Source organism: Lepidochelys olivacea, assembly GCF_965140295.1.
Source record: "Lepidochelys olivacea isolate rLepOli2 genome assembly, chromosome: 1".
In the NCBI taxonomy this organism is placed as follows: domain Eukaryota; kingdom Metazoa; phylum Chordata; order Testudines; family Cheloniidae; genus Lepidochelys; species Lepidochelys olivacea.
Window position 1 is genome coordinate 30,143,607 of NC_140411.1, and position 21,402 is coordinate 30,165,008.

Here is a 21,402-nt window from a genome sequence, read left to right on the forward strand (position 1 = left end):
CAAGACTGGAGATCTTGTTTATACACAACTTGCGCCAATTTAAAATCAGATTTCATTAAACAATACATAACCCTGTACATGCACTTGTAATTGGATTTTTTGATTCATCCTGTGACTCAAGTTTACTTATATAAGCTATATAGATATGCCAGGTTTAAAATGAGTCACATCCACACATGCAACTCACTCAGCTTTAAAAATCACATAGAGACACAAGGTAGGTGAGGTATTATCTTTTATTGGACCAACTTCTGTTGGTGAGAGAGACAAGCTTGTGAGCTACACAGAGCTATTCTTCAGCTCTGGGCCTGACCCAAGTTTGCACTAGCCTAAGAGTATTATTCTGTTGAGACTGGTTTCATTGTAGCGATGACAGGACTTGTAATAGCAGTGGTTGGCGCCTGAGCTGAGCCACGCCAAGTAAACATACTGAAGATTGTGAGATTAATATCAGAGTCTTTCCAATGATGGAATGCGGGTCACTTTAAGCAGTTTCAAAACTCACAGGATATGACCTCACATTAGTTCCAAGATGCTATACATTAATAAGCCCATCCAATTCATTTCCTATAATGTGGATGGTTCATATACGTAAGAGTTTAGTGTAAAACAGTCTAAGAAAATCATAGAAACACTATTTTGGAAGGCCGATGCTAAAGGCAAAGTAAACTCCAAGAAAATATCTTGTTCTCTCCACAGAGAACACAAGATGATAAAATGAAGTAACCAGCTTTTTGAAGGTGAAGCATAAGGAATTGAGAAATAGCCTGCAGTTTAATGAAGCCGCTCTATCAAAACTAAGTATGAGGAAATTGTCAATTTGGAAGAGAATCTTTTAGTTAAACATGCCCAATTTTATAGCATCTCTAAGTTTTTGTTGAATGCTTAGGAAGTCTCACTAAGGGTATGTCTACCCTACAAGCAGAAGCTAGAGCCATTGTAGTGCAGACACTTACTTCAGCAACAAAAGGGGTTTTTCCCCTTTGCTGCAGCAAATTCACCCCCTTGAGACAGTAGCTAGGTCAAACGAATAATTCTTCTGTCAACATAGCTACATCGCAGAGGGTGTGCAAACTGCATCACTCAGGGCTGTGAAAATTAAGTTGGCCTAAGTTTTAGGTCTATACCAGGCCTATTTCTCTTGAGTTACACATGTAGTCGCTCCCCTGAAGTGGCTCCATGCATTATCACATTATAACAGAGAAGAGCAATAATATATTGAGTCACTAAAGTAGGTAATTATTCAAAAACAATCACTTGTTGCAATTTGAAGAATGCTCCATGTATGCAATATCTATGGCAGCTTAGTTCTTTGAACAGATCCTTCACAATTCCCCTCAAAAGTGGGACTGATGTTGAGTTCTGGTTAATGTTTGGCACTACGGATGTTTAAAACAAATTATGACTTTGAGTAATATAAAACAGACAACTAAATGTTTTGACAAGCTTTTATTGTGAAATATTGGATTTAGAAAAAGGTACAAAATGTCAGATGTGTGTCAATACAGGATTTCAATAGTCTATAAATGTGGACAACTGAATAGCTTCACTACAGGATGCATATTTAGACATACTATCTAAAAAGAGACTGCAATATTCACAGACTTAAAATACATAAATAACTTGAGCCAAAGTGGCAATCACCTGTCAATGTTAACTGACAACTAAAAACAGGCTAAAAAGCACATTACAGTACAATCAGTTCCTTATGTCAATGCTCTACAGCTCCAGGATCGCATTCGTCAGGACTGGGATTTGATTGGCTAGTTTACAAACTTTAAAAATTAAAGTTAAGTTAGGTTACAGAATAAAGAGATCAAGTATTTAATTATAACTAAATACTGTGAAGCCCCTAAATGTTTTTAGCACTGGGATCTATAAAATTCAAGTATAATATTGAACTTTTTCTTAAAAAAAAATTATATTGCAGCTCAAGGAGGTTTGAATAAGAATCACTTAATGGAATAATTCATCAATTTGATGTGCATGGTTCTGAATTGGTTTTTAAAATCCACATGCACCATGGACTGGTGGCCAGTAAACTGGAGAGAAAAGCCCCCAGTATCAAAATATTACTCTGAACTAATGAAAGTCAGAAAAACTCCTAATTTTTTTTAAAACTGTCTCAATACAACTAACATCCCAAGAGGATAGCAGCAGCATTTTCTACCCTAGCTGTATTAATAAGTTTATTAAGAACAGTTTTTATAAACTTACAAAGTTGATCTTCATGTACAAAAAAACCAAATACATCTTCACTGTATGAAACAAGCTAGCTTGCTTTTTCCAAATTAAAGTTATTCATTAGACTAAGTCTGTCTAAACTGCTGAAGTTGTTCACAATTCAGTAGCATCTGGATAGACAGCCAGAGGACTTTAGATTCTAGTCCTCCAAGCAGCAAGGTGTCAGACAAAGCTAGCTGAAGTGCAAGCAGCTCCCGAGTCACCAAATCAATGTCCACATCTGAACTGGAGCTCCCATCTGACAGACTATTCCAAGTATTTGCTTTCCTAAACAGTGTACCCCCAGTTATGCGAAGTTGTTTCATCCTACTAAGACACTTGTACTGATGTCCATTAGGAGCAGAGCTAAAACTGAGCTAACTAAATGTAAAAACAGAAGATACCATTCGAGGGGTTGAACAGTAAGTTTTCATTTGACACCACATCCATTCCCTTTATTTATGTACTGACCATTACGGTTTTGGCTACTGTTTTCTCGATGTATATCTTTACATAAACTAAGTACGTGTCAATCTAGTTACTTAAAAAGTGACCATAAATTACAACTAAGTACATTTAAAACCAAGACAAAGTGAATATGCAAGTTTTAAAAATAAAGTAGTGAGTATTAACTATACTGCTAATTTCGGGATATAACACTGGGAGTACAATGCTTGCTGTGAAATTAAAAAAATTAGTACTGGGCCAACAGGAAAAATACATAAAGCATTATCGTCTAGTGTGGCAAAAACCATATGAATTGTTTATTTAGGAAGTGTTTGGCATAATAAGCACTAACCAGACTCAACAAACCCCACAGATGCAATCTAACAAGGTTAAAGAAGTCAATACACACTATCCATCAATTAGCTAGTTCTTCATGCTGCTTCAAGCACTGCACTAGCAACTTTGATCTTTGTTTGATTCCTCTGTACACACATTTATATATACACAACCATTTATTAAACATGATCTTAAAACAAAAACGTTATGTACAAAATACCAACATTCCTATAAATAAACAGTTGGAGAAAGGCACTTGCAAGAAAAAAGTCTACAGTAAGTCTTACAAAAAAACCACACTTTGCCTCTGGTACTGTACAATAGATAATCTTTCAATAAATTCCAATCACAAGAATGTAAAACACTAGTTACTCACTTGTTATCACTAAGAATATAACTGTTAGTTGTATTTACACATATGTATACATCTTTTGAGTTTCATTTAAGAGCACCATGATTTCCAACCTAAATGTCCTATATTTTAATACAAAGCAAAAGAACAGTTGCCAGAACCCAGTGTCCATATTCCTATTCCAAAAGTGTTGCCCTTGCAGATTTATAAACTTGAAACTGAACTTTTGGCCAAAGTTAGCATAGTTTAAGGGATTCAGTTGCTGCTTTGAACTCTGTAGAAAGTACACCTATTTTGTTATTGCATGATGTGTTTTAAAGAGAGCACTGCTGTATTATCCCTCTGCAATTGTTAAATACTATTGCTGGCAAAAAAGTTCCCAATATAAAAAAAATAAAATAAATTTCTTCAAGCCAGTTGAAGTACTTTATCTGAACAGTTTAACTAAAAAGCTGCATATTAGTTATAAAAATGTGTAGGAAACATGCCGACTAATCTTGTGTGCAAAAATATTTTTCCACTACACAGGATTTTAAGGGCTTCACAGAATTACTCAAATTTACATTGAGTAGTAATCCTCATTTAAGTAACCAGTTCCTCATGGAGATGTTAGTATACTTCCACTTTTATCAAACTTTTTACCCTTTGACAACGCAGCAACCTGTTTGAGTAGTTCTCTGTTTTTGGCCTGTAATATAGATAAAAAGAAAGATTTATAGAAACACTCTTCTGTTTAAAGATAACAGAAACACTGTTCAAAAGTCCTAATAGTTACTCTTAATTCCAGTACTATATCCATCAGTGACACACTGCAGAAAGATCAACAAACTTCTTGAATAGGAGGGAGCAGTTATTCAACAATGCCATGCACAACTGTCTTGCTGAAGTTATGAAGCCACCCTTGCGTAAAACTTCTATTCCTAAGAATAAATCAACATAACGGCAGAAGTTTTCAGCATAGCTCAGGTATTTAAGCTCCACATCTTCCACTAGTTTTATAAAGGAAGACAAAGCCAAATCACTCACACGGATTTGCAAAAATCAATACATCTACTGCATTGTAGATATTTCTGTTCATTCTAGACTTTATAAATTGATTCAGGTTTTCCTGCTGCTTAAAACAGTTGTACTTTCAATGTAGGTTACATCATTGCAAGATTAACCTCTTGCACTGCAATAAAATTGTGCAGTTATGCTAGGTCATTATACCACACAGAACAGGTATATCAGTGTTTCTTAAAGTATGAGGTATGCCCCTTGAGAAGAGGGGCATGAGGAACTACCTGGGGGGAGAAGAGAGGATGCGCCTCAGTTGCTCTTAAAAAGTAGCTATCTAGTGGTTACATTTGAAAAGAAAACTGAAGATAATGCAGGCGTAACTCAGGCAGAGAGAGAGTGAGAACCTGAAACAGCTCAGAGAGGGGAACTGATCCATCCATTTCAATGACTGGTAACTCATGCAAGGATGACAGTGCACAATGGTTATATTTAAACTATTTCATTTCTCAAAGCAAGTATACAAAATATTTTGACACCTATTCTATTAAAACTATTTAAGTATTTACCTGCAGTTGTTCCACTGTTTCCTTGTGAGCTCTTTCCATACTGTTCATTTTTGTCCTTAAATTAGACTCCTGGTACTGAAAGTCTGCCTTCAACTCTGTCAACTAAGAAAAACAATTCCTATAAGGATATTTTGGAATGCTACCTCATACGTATTTTTAATTAACTTAGATCCATAAAATAACTTTTGAGGCATAAAAGTCTCTCGGGGACACTGACTACTTTCTTCATTTACTGCTTCTTGTGTTGACAGCTCAGCAAGGTTAAAAATATCTTACAGCACAAGTCAAATATCTCTTTTACGTGTGAAAGTCCCATTTGGGAACTGGATATGGAAGACTAGTCCTTCAAAGTATTTTCAGATGTTGGATCACACTGATTTACAATACTCAGCTTTATATTCAGCCATGAGACTCATCTGCCAGGCTTTAGCTATGACACTGGCACAAAGCTGGTTTTTGAGCAACAAATCTGAAGTACAGTCTAAAACTGATGTGCCAGTAGAAGAGATTTTAGAACACATTGATAAGTTAAACAGTTATAAGTCACAAGGATCAGGTGGTATCCACTCAAGAGTTCTGAAAGAACTGAAATTTGAAACTGCAGAACTACTAACTGTTGTGTGGAACCTGTCACTAAAATCAGGCTCTGTCCCAGATGACTGGAAGGTAACTACTGTAACACCAATTTTTTTTAAAAAGGGCTCCAGAATCCTGGCAATTACAGGTCAGTGAGCCTAACTTCAATACCAGGCAAACAGGCAGAAACTATAGTAAAGTTTTTCAGAATGATCATACATAGATTAACAGGATTTGTTGGGGAAGAGTCAATGTGGCATTTGTAAAGGGAAATCATGCCTCACCAATCTACTAGAATTCTTTGAGGGAGTCAACAAGCATGTGATCCAACAGGGGTGATCCTGTTGATACAGTGTACCTGGACTTTCAGAAAACCTCTGACAAGGTCCCTCACCAAAAGCTCTCATGGAAACTAAGCAGCCGTGGGATAAGAGGAAAGGTCCTCTCATGGATCAGTAAGTGGTTGAAAGACAGGAAACATGATAGGACTAAATGGTCAGTTTTCACAATGGAGAGGTGAACAGCGGGGTCCCTCAAGATCTGCACAGGGACCCATGCTGTTCAATGTATTCATTAATAATCTGGAAAAAAGAGGTAAACAGTTAAGTGGCAAAGTTAGCAGATTATACAAAATTATTCATGCTAGTAAGTCCAAAGAGGACTGCAAGAAGTTAGAGGAATTTCACAAAACTGGTTGACTGAGTTAATACTTAATCCTGCAATGAGCACAGGGGGACTGGACTAGATGACCTCTGGAGATCTCTTCCATTCCTATGATTTGATGACTGGACAACAAAACAGCAGATAACATTTGACATTGATTCGTGCAAAGTAATGCACACTGGAAAAAATACTCCTTACTATACATATACAACGATGCATTCTAAATTAAACGTCACCACCCAAGATAAACCTTGGAGTCACTGGGGATAGCTCTCTGAAAACTTCTGCTCAATGCACAGCAGCAGCCAAAAAGGCTAACGTATGTTAGGAACTATTAGGAAAGGGATAGATAAAATATCATAATGCCACTATATTCGAGGTGTGGGGACACCATGGATTTATACTCTGTCCAGTGCTGGTTACCCCAGCTCAAAAAAGGGCACAGTGCAAAGTTCAAAGAAGGACAACAAAGATGACCAAAGATATGGAATGGCTTCCGTACAAGGAGAGAAAAACGGTTAAGACTCTTCAGCTTAGAAAAGAGATGACTAAGTCTATAAAAATCAAGAATGGTTTGGACAAGTGAAAAGACAAGTGTTATTTACTCTTTCACACAATACAAAAGCTAAGGGTCACACAATGAAATTAACAGGCAGCAGCTTTAACAAACAAGAGGAAGTACTTTTTCCACACAGTGCACAAGTAACTTGTGGAACGTGTTGTGATGGTCAAAAGTATAACAGGGTTCAAAAAAAGAAATGGATAAATTCATGGAGCATAGGTCCATCAATGTCTATTAGCCAAGATGGTCAAAGCACAATCCCAAGCTCAGGACAGCCCTCAACCTCTGACTACCAGAAGCTGGTGTGGAAGATGGGTGAATCACTGCATAATTGTCTTGCCCCCCTGAAGCTGTACTACGGGCCATTGTTGGATACAGGATACTGGCCAAGATGGACTATGGCAACAGTTAATTAGCATAAAGCTGTAATTTACATGGCAAATATCTAGAGACATAATAAAATGATTCTGAAGAATAAGTCTATTATATCTCATTCCTAAACGGAGAGTAAATTCCAAGAGATCTAGAATTGCCACTGCAAACACTACATTGATAGGAGAATTAAATCACAAGTGAAGTTTATATAGGAAAGTTACTTATCTTTTAATTCTCCTCTAAAGACTAGCTTACAGGTTTCTTGCCCCTGGCTCTCAGATACCAATGATGAAACAGGCAGAAAAATGCTCTAGAGGTGTATTGATCCCCAAAGGCAGTGGGCAGAAGTACAAGCCATGTAAGACCTGCAGTGCCACTCTTGGAGCCTTCTAGTCAAGTCTCATTTATCAGGAAGCGAAGCCTCCCAGAGCCAAACAAGCCAGTCATAACAAAAGGGTTGAAAGAGCAGTAACCTTACAAAGATTCCCTTCCACTCTGAATGGAGCTGGGAAAGAGAAAATTCTGCAAGATGACATCTTCAGGGATGCAGAACTACAAGTAATTCCTACTCTTCTGACATACCAGCTACGTAATAGTCTCAGAACAGAATTTTTTCTAAATCTCCTTTTGGAACCCAGATACTTGTAGGCAAGCAGACCTACAGAAATCCATTCCTGATGCAATAGCTCTTGCTACCTTGTCACTTGCATATAAAAGAACACCTGCACCCAGTACTGGCTCAGCCCCACACTTTTATCAACCATCTTTGAGTTCCTGGTATCTGTCCTGTGGACTACATTCAGTCAGCTCCCCAGTAGTTAATATGCCGTTGGGCCATGAAGGCCCAGCAGTTTCTGATGTGTAGGATAATTGTCTGATGTATTCTCTAGCCATGGTTGTCTTGACCACCAAGCTTTTCACTGGGATGGGAGAAACTGCTGGCAGAGTCCTGGGCAATATGTACTTCTCAGCAACATTTGAAGCAAAAGAAGTCGTGTGAGTTGTCTGACACACCTTTGCCAAGTGGTCCAAAATAGGATGCAAGAGCATGGCCACTCAATTGGATGGAGGCTCTTGTTCCACGTATGTACTAATTGTTGCCCTTCTAAATTCCTGGACTGGTGCTAATCCAGATCCCACCAACTTTATGCATTAGAGAAAGTCAAATCCTTACAGAGCATGTCTTGTTACTCCTTCAGTTAATCTGTTCTGCATCCAGGAGGCAGACATTGTATCCCTGACCACCATCATGCTTCTATTAAGGCAGCAAAGTAGTGAGCTAAAGGGGCACTTGGAGCATTAACCATCTCAAAAGGCATCAACAACGGCTGTGCCCAGACTCTCAGCACAGGAGCTGTGGGGTTTGTGTACTGCTATTAAAGGCCAGTACTTTGTTTGTTGAAAGAGCCAATCCTGGGGTACAGTATCCAACTCAGGCTTATCTTGATGAAGGATCAGAGGCAAGCATTAGTGATGGCACTACACGGTATGAAATCACCAGGAGACACACGGCTAGGTTGCTGAACACACCATGGAGGCTCCCCAAAGCAGTCTTCCCTGTCCTGAACCAATGTGAAGAGAAGATGCCGTGGTCTTATGATGTGAAGGTGCCCCAAGTCTTTGGAAGTGATGAGTTGGAGGGCAGGTGGCTCTCTTCTGGCGTCTCCTGCTAATTATTTGTTTGAAAGAAAATTCGAAGTCTGATGTGACAAAAGTCAGTACCATAGACATTGAGCACCGAGACCTTGATTTGTGGTAGAGTCCTTGGATTTGGATGGGATGAAACAGAATTTTTTCCCCCCAGGGGAACTAGTTTGCTGGGCTTAGAGGGAAACAAGGCATGGCACTGCAGGCCTAGAGTCCAGGTGGTCAGAGGCTGATTAAGGCTTGTATTTTTATATTTTTTCCCTTCAGAGCTAACCAGGCTGACCACATGCTGGACTTATGGGAGTCTCTGGAGAGTGCCTTAAGGAGGGCTTAAAGAAATTTCTCAGTGCTTGGGTGCACAAGGCAAATATCTGAAGGCCCTGCACATATTGTCCCACTAGTTTGAATTATTAACTCCCAGGCTGAGGATTCTGTGAATATGATCATTTATAAACAGACCTGTCAGCCATACAGGTACTGTATGGAGGTATGACTGGTCTTCCTTCCTACCCAGGTGCTGAGGAAATGGATGTTATTCTGAAAGAAATTAATACCTAAAAAGCTTTGAAGTTCAGAGAACTATGAGATGCCAAGAAAAAGGTTCTAACAGTAATACGAAGGAGCTGAAGCACAAGTTGCCAAAACAAAAACTCAGACCAAACAGAAGTTTTTCTATGATCCCCAGAGGCTGGCAACCCTATCAATGCTCCTAGAGAAACAGAGGCCACAGGATAAGAAAAAATTTGAAGACAAAAATATATTCATAACAGTTAGGTGCTGAGAAAAAGGAGTACTTGTGGCACCTTAGAGACTAACAAATTTGAGCGTTACCTTCCGTGAGCTACACGAAAGTCTTATGCTCAAATAAATTGGTTAGTCTCTAAGGTGCCACAAGCACTCCTTTTCTTTTTGCGAACACAGACTAACACGGCTGTCACTCTGAAACCAGTTAGGTACTGAGTGTTTAAGAGCTGAAGAGGTGCAGGGCTATCAAGGTCGAAAAGAGACTGAAAGGTTCTGAAAGTAGTGGTTAAGGCATGGGATATCATACCACCACTAGCTGAGGACTGCTTGTGCTACTACTTGCTACTTCTCACCTAAACCTTGGGGAGTTCCAGCTATTTTGCATTAAGGAGCAGAGACCCAGGAGTGAGAATCCTGCACAGAGGAAAGTGAATTTACATTTTCAAAAGTAGACTATATTCTGTAATACATCCTCTGCTCCCTAAACTTAAAAGTAATGAATAGCCATATTTAAAATGGCTCGGCTAACAATTCTGAAACAAGGATTTTGCAATTACAACATTAAGTGACAAAATGTAGCAGGAGACTAATCACCGTCTCTAACGCAAGTATTGTCCTCTGCCTTGTCAATCATTCAAATTGCGAGCTGCATTGTGTCTGTTCTAATCTACACCAAACTGGACCTCCTAGCTAACATGATTAGCAAAACATCAGCTCTATCAAATATCCTCTTGGTGAGTTATGGAGAAAATTGGACAAATGAAGAACTGTATTAAAGCAACTCATAGTGTGTATATATACACACTGTAAATGTTTAGCGACAATATCTACTCACTGGTAGTCTTAGTTATCTGATTATAGTGCTTATGTAAAAGGACTAATTGCACCAACAATCACTATTCTAGAATTAAAGATAAGTGTTCTGAAAAATGTTTGGAACTCAAATCACCACCAAGTTACAAGGACATGAAGTGAGAACAAAGTGGGACATATGAACATTCATGTTAATAAATGGGACCAGCTAGATTAAGTACTGCATTTGCTTTCAGCCAGTTATTTAATGCAAACTGTACTGCAGGGAGAAACTATGTGCAAAGACCAATGACCCCAGAATATAAAAACAAAGTTCTCAGCTCAAGCAACAAAATTCAGTTTAGTGTTTTGCTTGTAAAAAGGGCACAAATGCATGTCACTGTGTGCCCACTTTAGACTAACAACAGGAGTACAACCTTCCACACACTGCTCTTTTTGTGTTTCACCTAGATCAAATTTAAAGAGAGTCAAAAGGTAGTTTCAGTTTCAGACTGATTTAAGGCCTCCCACTGACTTCAATGGGACTACCAGAAAAGGTAATGGTAGCTTTTGTATTATGAATTGGACTGCCCAATTCATTTCAATTGAGCCACTGAACAGCTAGAGATAAGGACTTTCTAAGCATTCTAAAGTGGTCCAGATTAATTAGTTTAGCCTCAAAGATTCAATATACCAATACAAGAACCTAACATTGCAGTCCCAACAGCACCCATTTACACCAAAGGACACAACCTTAAACTGGTCAACAAATCAGTTGCTTAAGAAATGAGCTTCTAATAAAAGTTTGGCAAAATTAAAATATTTGGGGCTGTTTTTAAGACAGTAGGCTGCCTGAAAGGTGAGTCTCTTGTATACATTTAACACTAGTCATTACGTTCAGGGAGAGTTGCCTTACAGCTAAAATACATCCAAGCTGTGTAAGTCTGCTACTTAACTTTTTAAAAGGACAATTTGGTAACGTTGTAATTTGGTAACGTTGTCTAGTCACAAAACAAATTTTTGGTATTAATTTTGTTTTAACATTCAAACACAATTTAAGTTGACAGCTCCTTGAGTCTACAAGGTACAAGAAAAAATTTAATAAGGTCTTATTAAGCAGCTGTAGCCTTTACCTTTTTATCTTTTTCTAAGATAGTCTGATCTCTTTGCTGCAAAAGACGTTTGAGTGACATCACTTCTTCTTTCAACTGACTTATGAGGACAAAGTTGTCAGTTCCCCCACTGTCTGCTGACTGATTTATAGAGCTACTAAAATTAAAAAAAAACCTGTTACTTGTAACATCAACAGAATAACACATTTTTCAAAGTTCAAATTGCTTAAATTAACAATTCCACAAACATCCTTAAGGACTAATGCAAAAAAAGTATGTACCTGACAGAAATGGATGCAACTGGCAAATTACCTTACTAATGGCACACATTACATACACCTGCAGAAATATAATTGAGTATTAGCTTTGAGGGGGTCAAATTCTTCTTAAGTGAAGCAGCCTCTTTGTACATTATTCCAACTGTTGATCAGAGACAGAATAAATTGTTCAGTCTCACACATTTAGGTCCAAACACATTTTCTAGATACTACATCAGTTTAAAGCACCAGATTCAAAATCTGTGTCCTTCTGAAAAATCACTGATGTCAGAATATTCTTTGTTTGATAGCTATGGCCTTATGCTCTACTTTTGCTTCCCTTTTCCCAAAGCAGCTAAAAAAAGGGACAGTGTCAGCTTTCTACTGAAACTCTCAACTGACTAACAGCACTCTGCCATAAAACCCTAAAAGTTACTAGGATGAAAGTGTAATTTTTCGCCTTTCTAATCTGCCAAATAAAAACAGCAACTGGCAGCAAACTGATGGTCTACTTAGTTCAACTATCTCAGCTGTAGAATATAACTTTACCTATCTCCATTGGATGGCTTGGATTCCAGTTTGGGTTTTTTCTTTGGAGTTTCATTCTGAATAGCTGCAGAGGATTTATGGCTGAAATCAAACAACAAATATGATAAATCAAAAGCAGTAGAATGGTCTCATACTGCAGAACTGAGCAACCTACTACTATTTACATATGAAATGACTCATACACAGAGATTAGTCTTGAACAATCAGAGATGCAAGTATGAAAAAAAAATTACCTTTCAAATAAAGAATACAACATTCATTTGCTAAAAAATTCAGAAATGGGCAATGCAATTACCTCTGTTTCCACAGTCCCTGATCTTGTTCTGGACTTAGATTGCTGATTCTGAAATACATGTAATACAGGTCAAATTCCATAACCACTATCTGAAACTGAAAAAGCATCCATATCAAAGTTTTGTGCAGCAGAGCAGCTCAGTTTATAAATTTGTAATTGGATGGATAATTAGCAAGGCACTTAGTAAGCACATTTGGGATTACTCCTCATCAAGGCCAGGCTCATTTGCAAACAGCCTTTAAACTACTGCATGCTATCATAAGGCACAAGGGGAAGAGTTAGGGTTGACAATTCAGCCTTGGTTTTAGTATTTCCCTACTTCTGCAAACATTATTTTAATACTTGGCAATTTTGAACAGAACTTGTTTTTTCAAATATAAGTTGTACCTTAATTCATTTCCAAGGTAAGCTGACCGGAGAGCACAAGTGAAATGGTTATGCTCAACGTATGTGCAACTTAGATTGCATTGGATGAAACCGAACTCCTCAGAGCCCAATTTAATTCATTACACACTTTAAACCTGCATGTGCACTGATCTACCAACAATACTAATAAAATTGGATAGGGCAAGTTGGTGGGAAAACACAGAGGCGGTTTACACAGGAAGGTACCTGTCAATTGAAATTATCAACTCTGTTTAAGTTTGGAATTGTGCATTTTAATAAATACAAGCAAATACATGCATACACACTGAAGCTCTTTTCTTTATGACACCAGGAAGTTATCTGAAAATGTTTTATTTATTAGACATTTATCATGCTCTCATGAAATAAGATTTGAGCAGTTATATCTTGGGTAAGTCAAAATGGATTTTCACCAGACACTATAAAGGTACCTATCATTCCTACTATTCACCTGCTTGCCAAAAGTCACTTTCTTTTATAATGGGAAAATTGCAATTTATTCCCCCCTCCCTGGTCTTCATTTTCAAGAGCAGTTGAACCAATTTTCCCCTCAAGCTTTTTTTTTTTTTTTAAACGTAATTTTTATTAGATTAGACCTGCAAAAGTTTCAGCTTAGAAGATAGTAAGAATGTCTTGAGCAACTGAAAAATGAAGTGTATAATAAAAATGTTTAGGGTGGCCTTAAGAATCTATGCACTTCAGCTATAATTTTTCATTGTTCAATCTAGGAAATACAAAATGTTATAAAGAGGTTCTAAAGTAAAACTATTTCCAGCCTACAGATAACATCTGTATGATTCTTACACAGCATCCTTTTAACAGAATGGTAAAACAAAACACTAAATCCTTGAAAGCAGCTGCCTACAAAGACTAATAAGTGTTTACAAGTGTACAAAACTAGAGATACATGACAAAAGAAATTGGTCCACTGTTTAAGCCACAGCAAGACAGCTGCAAACACTCTGAAGCATGATTAAAGTGGCAAGTTTAAAAGAAAAAATTAAAATGACAATAGCATTGCCCTGCTACTGACATGACAGCCACCCAATTGTAAGGTCTGAGACCTTTTTCTGCAGCCACATTAGGGGAGCAGCTGACATGAGATATAAAACAGAAAAAAGTCACATCCTCACATTCCATCTAAATTACATTAAAACAATGAAATATCTGTTAAGATGGAGATCTTGTCCTAATAGTACCCACCACCACCAGATTAAAAAAACAGATCTTAAGATGTTTAAAGAAAACTTTGCTTGATAGCATTCTGTCTGTCAAGGAATCACTTAACAGTTGTGACTATGACATCTATATTTATTTTTTGCTTTGCCTTTATGGTCTTTACTTCTCTATTGTTTATCTGTATGGTTTCTGTCTGTTTCTTTGATTGTTTCTGTATGTTGCATGACTAATTTTGCAAGATTTAAATCAACTAAGGTGGTGTGGTATGATTAGTTGAAAGATTGTTTTGCAATACATTAGGACTGGTAAGACTTATTTTGTAATATTTTAGTTTAAAATGACTGGTTAAGGTATAGCTAGGGCCCTACCAAATTCATGGCCCATTTTGGTCAATTTTACAGTCATAGGATTTTTAAAATTGTAAATTTCATGATTTCAGATATTTAAATCTGAAATTTCATAGTTTTGTAATTGTAGGGGTCATGATGCAAAAAGGAGTTTGGGGGGGGGGGGGGTGTTGTACCACTACCCATATGTCTGTGCTGCTGGTGTCGGTGCTGCCTTCAGAGCTGGCTGGCTGGAGAGAGACGGCTGCTGGCCAGGAGCCCAGCCCTGAAGGCAGAACAACCCACAGCAGCAACACAGAACAAGGATGGCATGGTATGGTATTGCCACCCTTACTTCTGTGCTGCTGCCTTCAGAGCAGCCACCACTCTCCGGCCACCCAGCTCCAAAGGCAGCGCAGAAGTAAGGGTGGCAATATTGCAATCCTCCCACCCCCAGCAACCACCTTTTGGATCAGGATCCCGTTTAAGAAACACAGGTCTCCCCCATTAAATCTGTATAGTATAGGATAAAAGCACACAAGAGACCAGATTTCAAGGTCCGTGATGCATTTTTCATGGCTGTGAATTTGATAGGACCCCAGATATAGTTAAGCAGGACTCAAGTTTAAACTATATAAAGGGGTCCAAAAGGAAGTTCTTTGGAACCTAACTCCAGGACACAGCCCAAGATCACAGCTGCCAGACCTCAACACCCTGCCAACCATATTGTGCAGAAGTTGGAGGAGTCCCAGATGACCTGATCCTGACTGGCCACCAGGAAAAGTTCATTTGCCTTATTGGGAGTGGTGAGCACTGTATGGTGTGTGTGTTCGTTCTGTTTTGGTAACTGTTAATAAAGAAATTAAGAATATTACTGTGCAAGGCTCTTTCACTAGTAAAAGGCTCCGCAAACCTGCAGAAGATTACTCCCTGAGCCCTAGGAACTGGGTTTGGGTGGCCCTGAACCTTAAGAACTGAGTAAGGGTTGGTGCCTTTTGCCCTAGAACTGGTGGGGGTGTCTAAATTAACCAAGTTACGCCTTGAGCCCATGGAAGGGTAAGGGTGGGGTGCCTTAGGGTAACACCATGAATGTCAGTCAGCATTGGATATTCTGGCAAGAATTACATTTACTATAATAATTGGGGAAAATCAAAGGTGACCTGCTTCTATCCCAAAGATGGTGCCATGACATCATTTATCTACTCCTCAGATAAGTAACCCCATTAGCATTTCTAGACTTATGGGCAGTTTCAACATCAGCTGGTAATTAGACTGCCAAAAGGTTTTTTTCTACTAAGTTAACTCTAGTCCATTCCATTTATAGCAGTACTGAGACTCTGCTGGATTTGTGGAATAAATTCACAAAATGTTATTCCGATTTTCAATTCGGTAATCGAAACAGCTACTTTCATTTCGCTACTAACCCTGTCTCATAGAAGTTATAAGATTTTTCAAGTTCCATAAAGTTTCAGAGTACTTACTTGTGATGGCTGCTGCTGTGACGATGATGATGGTGGTGGTGGTGATGGTGTTTCGAATGATGCTGGTCTTTCTCAGCAAGAGACGAGGATGACGAATTAGAATGTGAAGACCCTAGGCTCTTCCTCTGTTCCTTTGTCTTCTGCAGTACTCTCTTGTAGGACAGTGTGCAAAGCCAACACAACAGCTTCCCATCAACCTTTTAGGAAAAAATTCACAAAAAGTGGGCAACTGTACTTAGTACTAGGAGAAATCTCTCTGGAGGAAAAAAATCTTACTTTATCTATTATCCCTGTGTAAGTCAGTCTTAAATTGGTTTGAATAGAATTCTTTTGGCTAGATTACCACTACTGGGACTCCAGAACACGGATTTTATTCTTTAATATACACAAAAAAAGTTAGAAATATACACAGTAACAGTCCATTTTCGTGCCGCAATATTTTTTTTCTATACACTGTGGGATGTGGCAATGAAGGCCAATAGTTACCTTCTACAATAAATGACATCAAATGAAATCAACTCAATATAGTGCATCATTTTTTCTAGTTAAGTTACACTTCTGAAAAGTGAATCCTCTCCTCTTCAGCATTTTAGTTGCCCTGTAAAAATGGCTACAACAACATGTGTTGGACATATATCAAATATTCCTCCCCCAATGCCAACCCCTCTCCCCACCAAAAAAAAAAAAAAAAGGAAAATCCCTACTCCTAAGTAAATTTTTACTTTAGGAATCACGCAGCCACTCAAGTCTTCTTTACTCAGGGCAGCATCAGCCAGCCTAAACCAGCTGCAATACAAACCAAGTAAATTATTTTGTAGCAGTTAAGGAGAAAAGAAGTCTCTTGTTGACAGCACTGTTCTGGAGTTCAATTAAAAAAACGTGCTCACCCATAATGTCATTTCACCATCACTTTCTGGACAAATGGTTTTGGCAATTGCCCCTCTAAGAAATTAAAATACACAGGTCTGTGGAGAGCAGTCTCTTTCCTCTCTTCAGCTATATTCTATGGTTAAAAGGAACTCTTTCAAACTGAAGGATCGGACAAGGTGGAAGTGACAGATCCAAGCTAAGGAAATTTGTAGCGTTGAAGGTTAGGGTGAAAAAAAAAAAACAGACTACTCAACTGCCATGGTCAGATTATTTTTAGCTTGTAAAAAAAGAAAGAATTTATTCCAGAATAAGTCAATAGAGAAGCATCAAATCTCTATTACTCAGAAGTTTAATACAAAATGCTGTGTCAGATCTTTGTTAGAAAGCCTAATGAAATTCTCTTTATACCACATTGCTATTTGGGAAATTAACTCCTGCTATTTTTGAAGAGGGAAATATTTCAAATTGTATCTTTCGTTTTCAGACCCAGCCTTTACAGTACCACCACAACAAAGCATACCTTCCTTCTTCCCTCCTCTTTGCGATCAAAAGCACATTGCTGCTTGCACTGTTCACATGTCTGAGGTGGTCCATATTTCTTTTCTGAATTTGTGCAACGCTGGCATTTTGTGCCAATAAATGCTGCAATAATATTACAGTACTGACAAGGCTTGGGCTGAAAAACAATGGAGAACTAGAAATTAGTACATTTTAAAATGCTTAACAAATTAGCACTACAATTATTAAAAATAATCATGCTTCTAAACTAGTCTTTAGAACTTGAAGTTAAGAACAGGAGGAAAATTTGGTATTTAAATCAATGATGGCCCTAATTTTTTTGGTTTGTTTTAAAGTGATGCTAGCTCAACTGAGACAAAAATAAACAGTGTTTTGCACACAAACTAGCCTACATGCTCTGTGAAAGAAGTGCGTAAGTTTTTTTGGATGTTGCCTTCTCCAATTTACAAGGTCAAACATTTTTTCTGTCATTGAGAAATCTACCTAAATCTGAAAAAGAGTAATCAGATCATTTGCACTTCTCTGAAGGTTTCTGAGAACAAGGAAGACCCTTCAAATAGCCAAGAGACTTGAGCACTGCAGAACTTCGGAGCACTGCAGGTACAGGCTTCAGATATAATGCCTGCTCCTACAACCCTATGGGGAGTAAAACAAAACTTCAGCTAACTAAAGGTCAGTTAATGGAGTTTAACCTTTATTATAAAATGAAGCCAATAAAGACACACAATTAGAAACTAAAATTAATCAGTTTCTAAAAAATTCCCTTCTAGTTCATATATGACCTTATTTTGCTTCGAGGCGGTTTCCTTTTTTGATAAAGTATTGCCCAAGTGTTGGTGCATCTATATGATGCTTGGTGAGATGTATTACAATCCTTTAGAACTTCCAAAAAAGATCCTACTTTATCCAGTTTAAGTTTACAAAGAGCTGGGTAAATTACATGCTGGTAATTTTTAAATTGAACTAGTCCAATAAATTGAATCTCGTGTAAAAATGTGTTAATCTAAGGGCATAGTTTACAAGATTTAAGTGCTTCTGTTCACATGAGAAATTGCTATGCATTACCAACACCTTCTCTAAAAGCATACAGTGCAATTTAACATAAATACTGTTCATTAATATGGATTCTATTATTACATGCAAATCTTTTCTAACACAGCACTAAGTTAGAACTAAAGATGAGGAAATATAAACCATTCCTACAGTAATATTAACCAGCCCACATTACACAAGTAGAATTTGATGGCATACTTGACAGCACAGTGGAGTCAACATTCCTTCAGGAACCTTCATTTTTGTATTATGTTAATAATGGAACCTTTATAGTGCATAACCAGATTTTCACCTTGAGTCGCTCATTAAAAAAATACCAAGGGGACACTAAGTCTCTCGGATAGCTAGCAGCATATCTTGTCAAGTGAGCATTTATGAAAACATGCAGGGATTTGCCACGTACATATAAAATGCACACAGACTTTAATTTCTACTACATGTGCAGGATGAACAAGTTTCCATGATTCATAACTATCAAACTTGGTTGTGAATTACCCTGAATTAATAGTTTCAAACTGAACCATTTTTTAAATTTTGTGAAAAAGTATGCCAATTTTTATAACTGGGAAAAAACCTCAAATAGCTGAGGGTTTTTTCCTTAAGCTTTTCAGAGGACTTTTCTTAGGTCAGAGAGAAAGAACAGAAACTTTCATTCCAAAAGATTAATTTTTCAGAAAGTGTGAGTGTGTGTGTGTGTGTGTGTGTAAAATAGTGTCTATAACTGAAAATATTTTACAAACTGAACTAGTAATAATCTAAATAAGTTTATAATACCAAGATACATGCAACTCTTTGCAACATCTTTTGCATTTATAGACCAACTGAAACTGAAATATGTATGTATATTTGACAATGAACTGCAAACTCACCGTTCCAAACTGCTTCACGTTTTGGGCACATTTCTTGCATATTGTGTTAGTTTTGCTAAAGAGAAGATTTTGCAAAGTTGAATTTAACAACAAGCACAAACTTTCAAATTCTTTCCTATATGCAATTACCATATAATATGCATGCAAATATAAGCTACACCCAATGTCTACTTAAAGACAACCAGGTATGGAAGGAGTCTGCCTTCTTTTATGTTTATATAGTACATTTGGGACACTACAGAAAGCAAGTTATTGTGGCTGTCTTATGCCAACTCACAGAATTCACTTCCAAAAGCCTAATATTTTCATTGATAATTATATGCATTATTGCAACACGTGATTTAAGACACAACATTCCTCTGAAGGTATTATTGATAATCCACAGCAATGTTTGTGAATTTGGGATTTTAGCCACACATGAAGGAAGTGTTTTGCATCAATTGAATACTCCTTCATGAAGGCTGAAATAGTTTCAGAACACATACATACCTCTCTTGTTGGAATTCTGATCGGCAGTAAGTACATTTTACAATGGGATGTGCAATTCGACATTCCTGAAAGAAAAAAAGTCAGTAACCATTTATCAAAGCGAACAACCATGACATTACAAGTTAGTCTCATCTGACTTCTTAACATACCTTTTATATATTGTTATTGTATACATCCATTGATGTTTGAGTGGTTAAAAAAACTACACACAGAATAGTTTTTCCTACAACTTGCTTTCCGCCATTTAGTTTTGTAGCAACTGTCTGATGTAACAGATTCAATAAAGAACATACCCCCTTTTTTCCACAGGAAGCAGAATGCAGAAAGTGTGACGGGGCTATGAAGTTTATCATAAAATAGAAAATGATTTCTGAAGTATTTTACAAGGAGGGATGTTTAAAACCCACCATTATCATTTTCTTCCAGGTACAGCTAAGCAGAGGATTAGCGTGACTAATGCTCAACACCGGTGAGAGGGTGAACATAAGTGCTAGTATATAACCATAGCCCAGAAGTGCCCCTACGCCCTGGCCAGCCCCAAATGGCATTGCATCCTGGCTCACTCAGGCTGTAGCTCTAGGCAAGACCCATGAGCAGAGCCAGACACTGGGGGTGCAACTGGTTTTGTAAAGTGGTGCGAGAGCTCGAGTCGGCTCATCCCTTCACCAGGGCAAAAAGGCCCCTTTGGGCATCACCCGAAGCTGGGGAACTTCCTGTCCTGAACAAGGTGCAGCCTCAGCATTACAGACGGGGCAGGCAGGGAGCGGATGTGGTAGAGCCAGAAACCCTGTGCCCAGTAACAGCCCCCCTCAGCCCCTCTTCTTCTTCCCCCGCTCAGGCCCCCCCCTTCGCCTCCAACTTCTCCCCCCGTCCCCAGTGACCCCTCCTGCCCCCCACCCTCAACCTCTCCTCAGGTCCCTCCCCCTTCTCCCCCACAGCTCCCCCCCCCACGTCTTCCTCTCAGCTGCCCCCGCAGCCCTCTCCCGAACCACCCCTCACGCCTACCTGTCCCGCCTCAGCCCCCAGGCGCACCCCCTCTCCCGTCCCCCCGCAGCCCCGCGCGGGTCCCCGCCCCTGGCGGACCTTGCAGAGCTGCTGGCCCTGGGAGAGCTCCTCGAAGGGGTAGCGCTGGTTGCACTTGGTGCAGGCGTACAGAGCCGGGGCCGCCGCCGCCATCCGCGCCGCCGCCAGGGAGGGCGCGAGCTGCGGGGAGCGAGCCGGGCGAGGCCGACGGCAACGGCTCAGGCGCGCCAGTAACCCTCCGCCCGTGGCCTCCAGCCGTGCCCGCTGCGCCGCTAGGCCCCGCGCAGAGCCTGGGCCGCCAAGCCGCTTCCTTGTGTCGGCTTCGGCGTCGCCCCGCTGCCGGCCCCGCCCACGCGCCCCCCCCCAGCCAATCGACGCCGCGCGCCAAGCCAACCTTCAAACCTCGTAACCCAATGGCAAACCCCGCCGCTCCTGCTGTAGCCAATCAAAGCTCGGATTCACGTCCTGCGGCTGCCGTTGATTGGATCTCTTTCTCCCTCCCTCAGTGGCTGCTCCGATTGGCCTGCTCAAGGCCTGTTCTGATTTCTCATTGGCTAAGAGGACACGCAAGCATCCTGACAAAGACCATCCTCTTCCGCCACCCGCGATATGTGCCTGAGCAAGAATACCTTATATCAACAACAAACCTTGACGTCACTACTCCTCCTCGATTCGGTTGGTCGGATCAAGCGA

At 39.2% G+C, this 21,402-nt stretch overlaps 1 protein-coding gene across 2 annotated transcripts; it reads right to left on the minus strand.

The window, feature by feature from the left end:
- Positions 1-1,448: 1,448 nt before the first annotated feature.
- Positions 1,449-21,039, minus strand: FAM76B (family with sequence similarity 76 member B). 2 transcript variants are annotated; one of them, XM_084622251.1, is made up of 10 exons: positions 20,770-21,039; positions 19,687-19,751; positions 19,198-19,252; positions 17,277-17,432; positions 15,887-16,083; positions 12,496-12,543; positions 12,201-12,281; positions 11,416-11,548; positions 4,924-5,025; positions 1,449-4,046 (listed from the first exon to the last, which is right to left on the minus strand). In XM_084622251.1, exons 1-10 carry the CDS (start codon positions 20,860-20,862, stop codon positions 3,957-3,959), a joined length of 1,020 nt encoding a protein of 339 aa, XP_084478377.1. In that variant the 5' UTR covers positions 20,863-21,039; the 3' UTR covers positions 1,449-3,956. The 2 variants fall into 2 exon arrangements, with proteins under 2 accessions (XP_084478377.1, XP_084478376.1); XM_084622250.1 differs by having other exon boundaries at positions 11,416-11,551.
- Between the last annotated feature and the right edge of the window lie 363 nt (positions 21,040-21,402).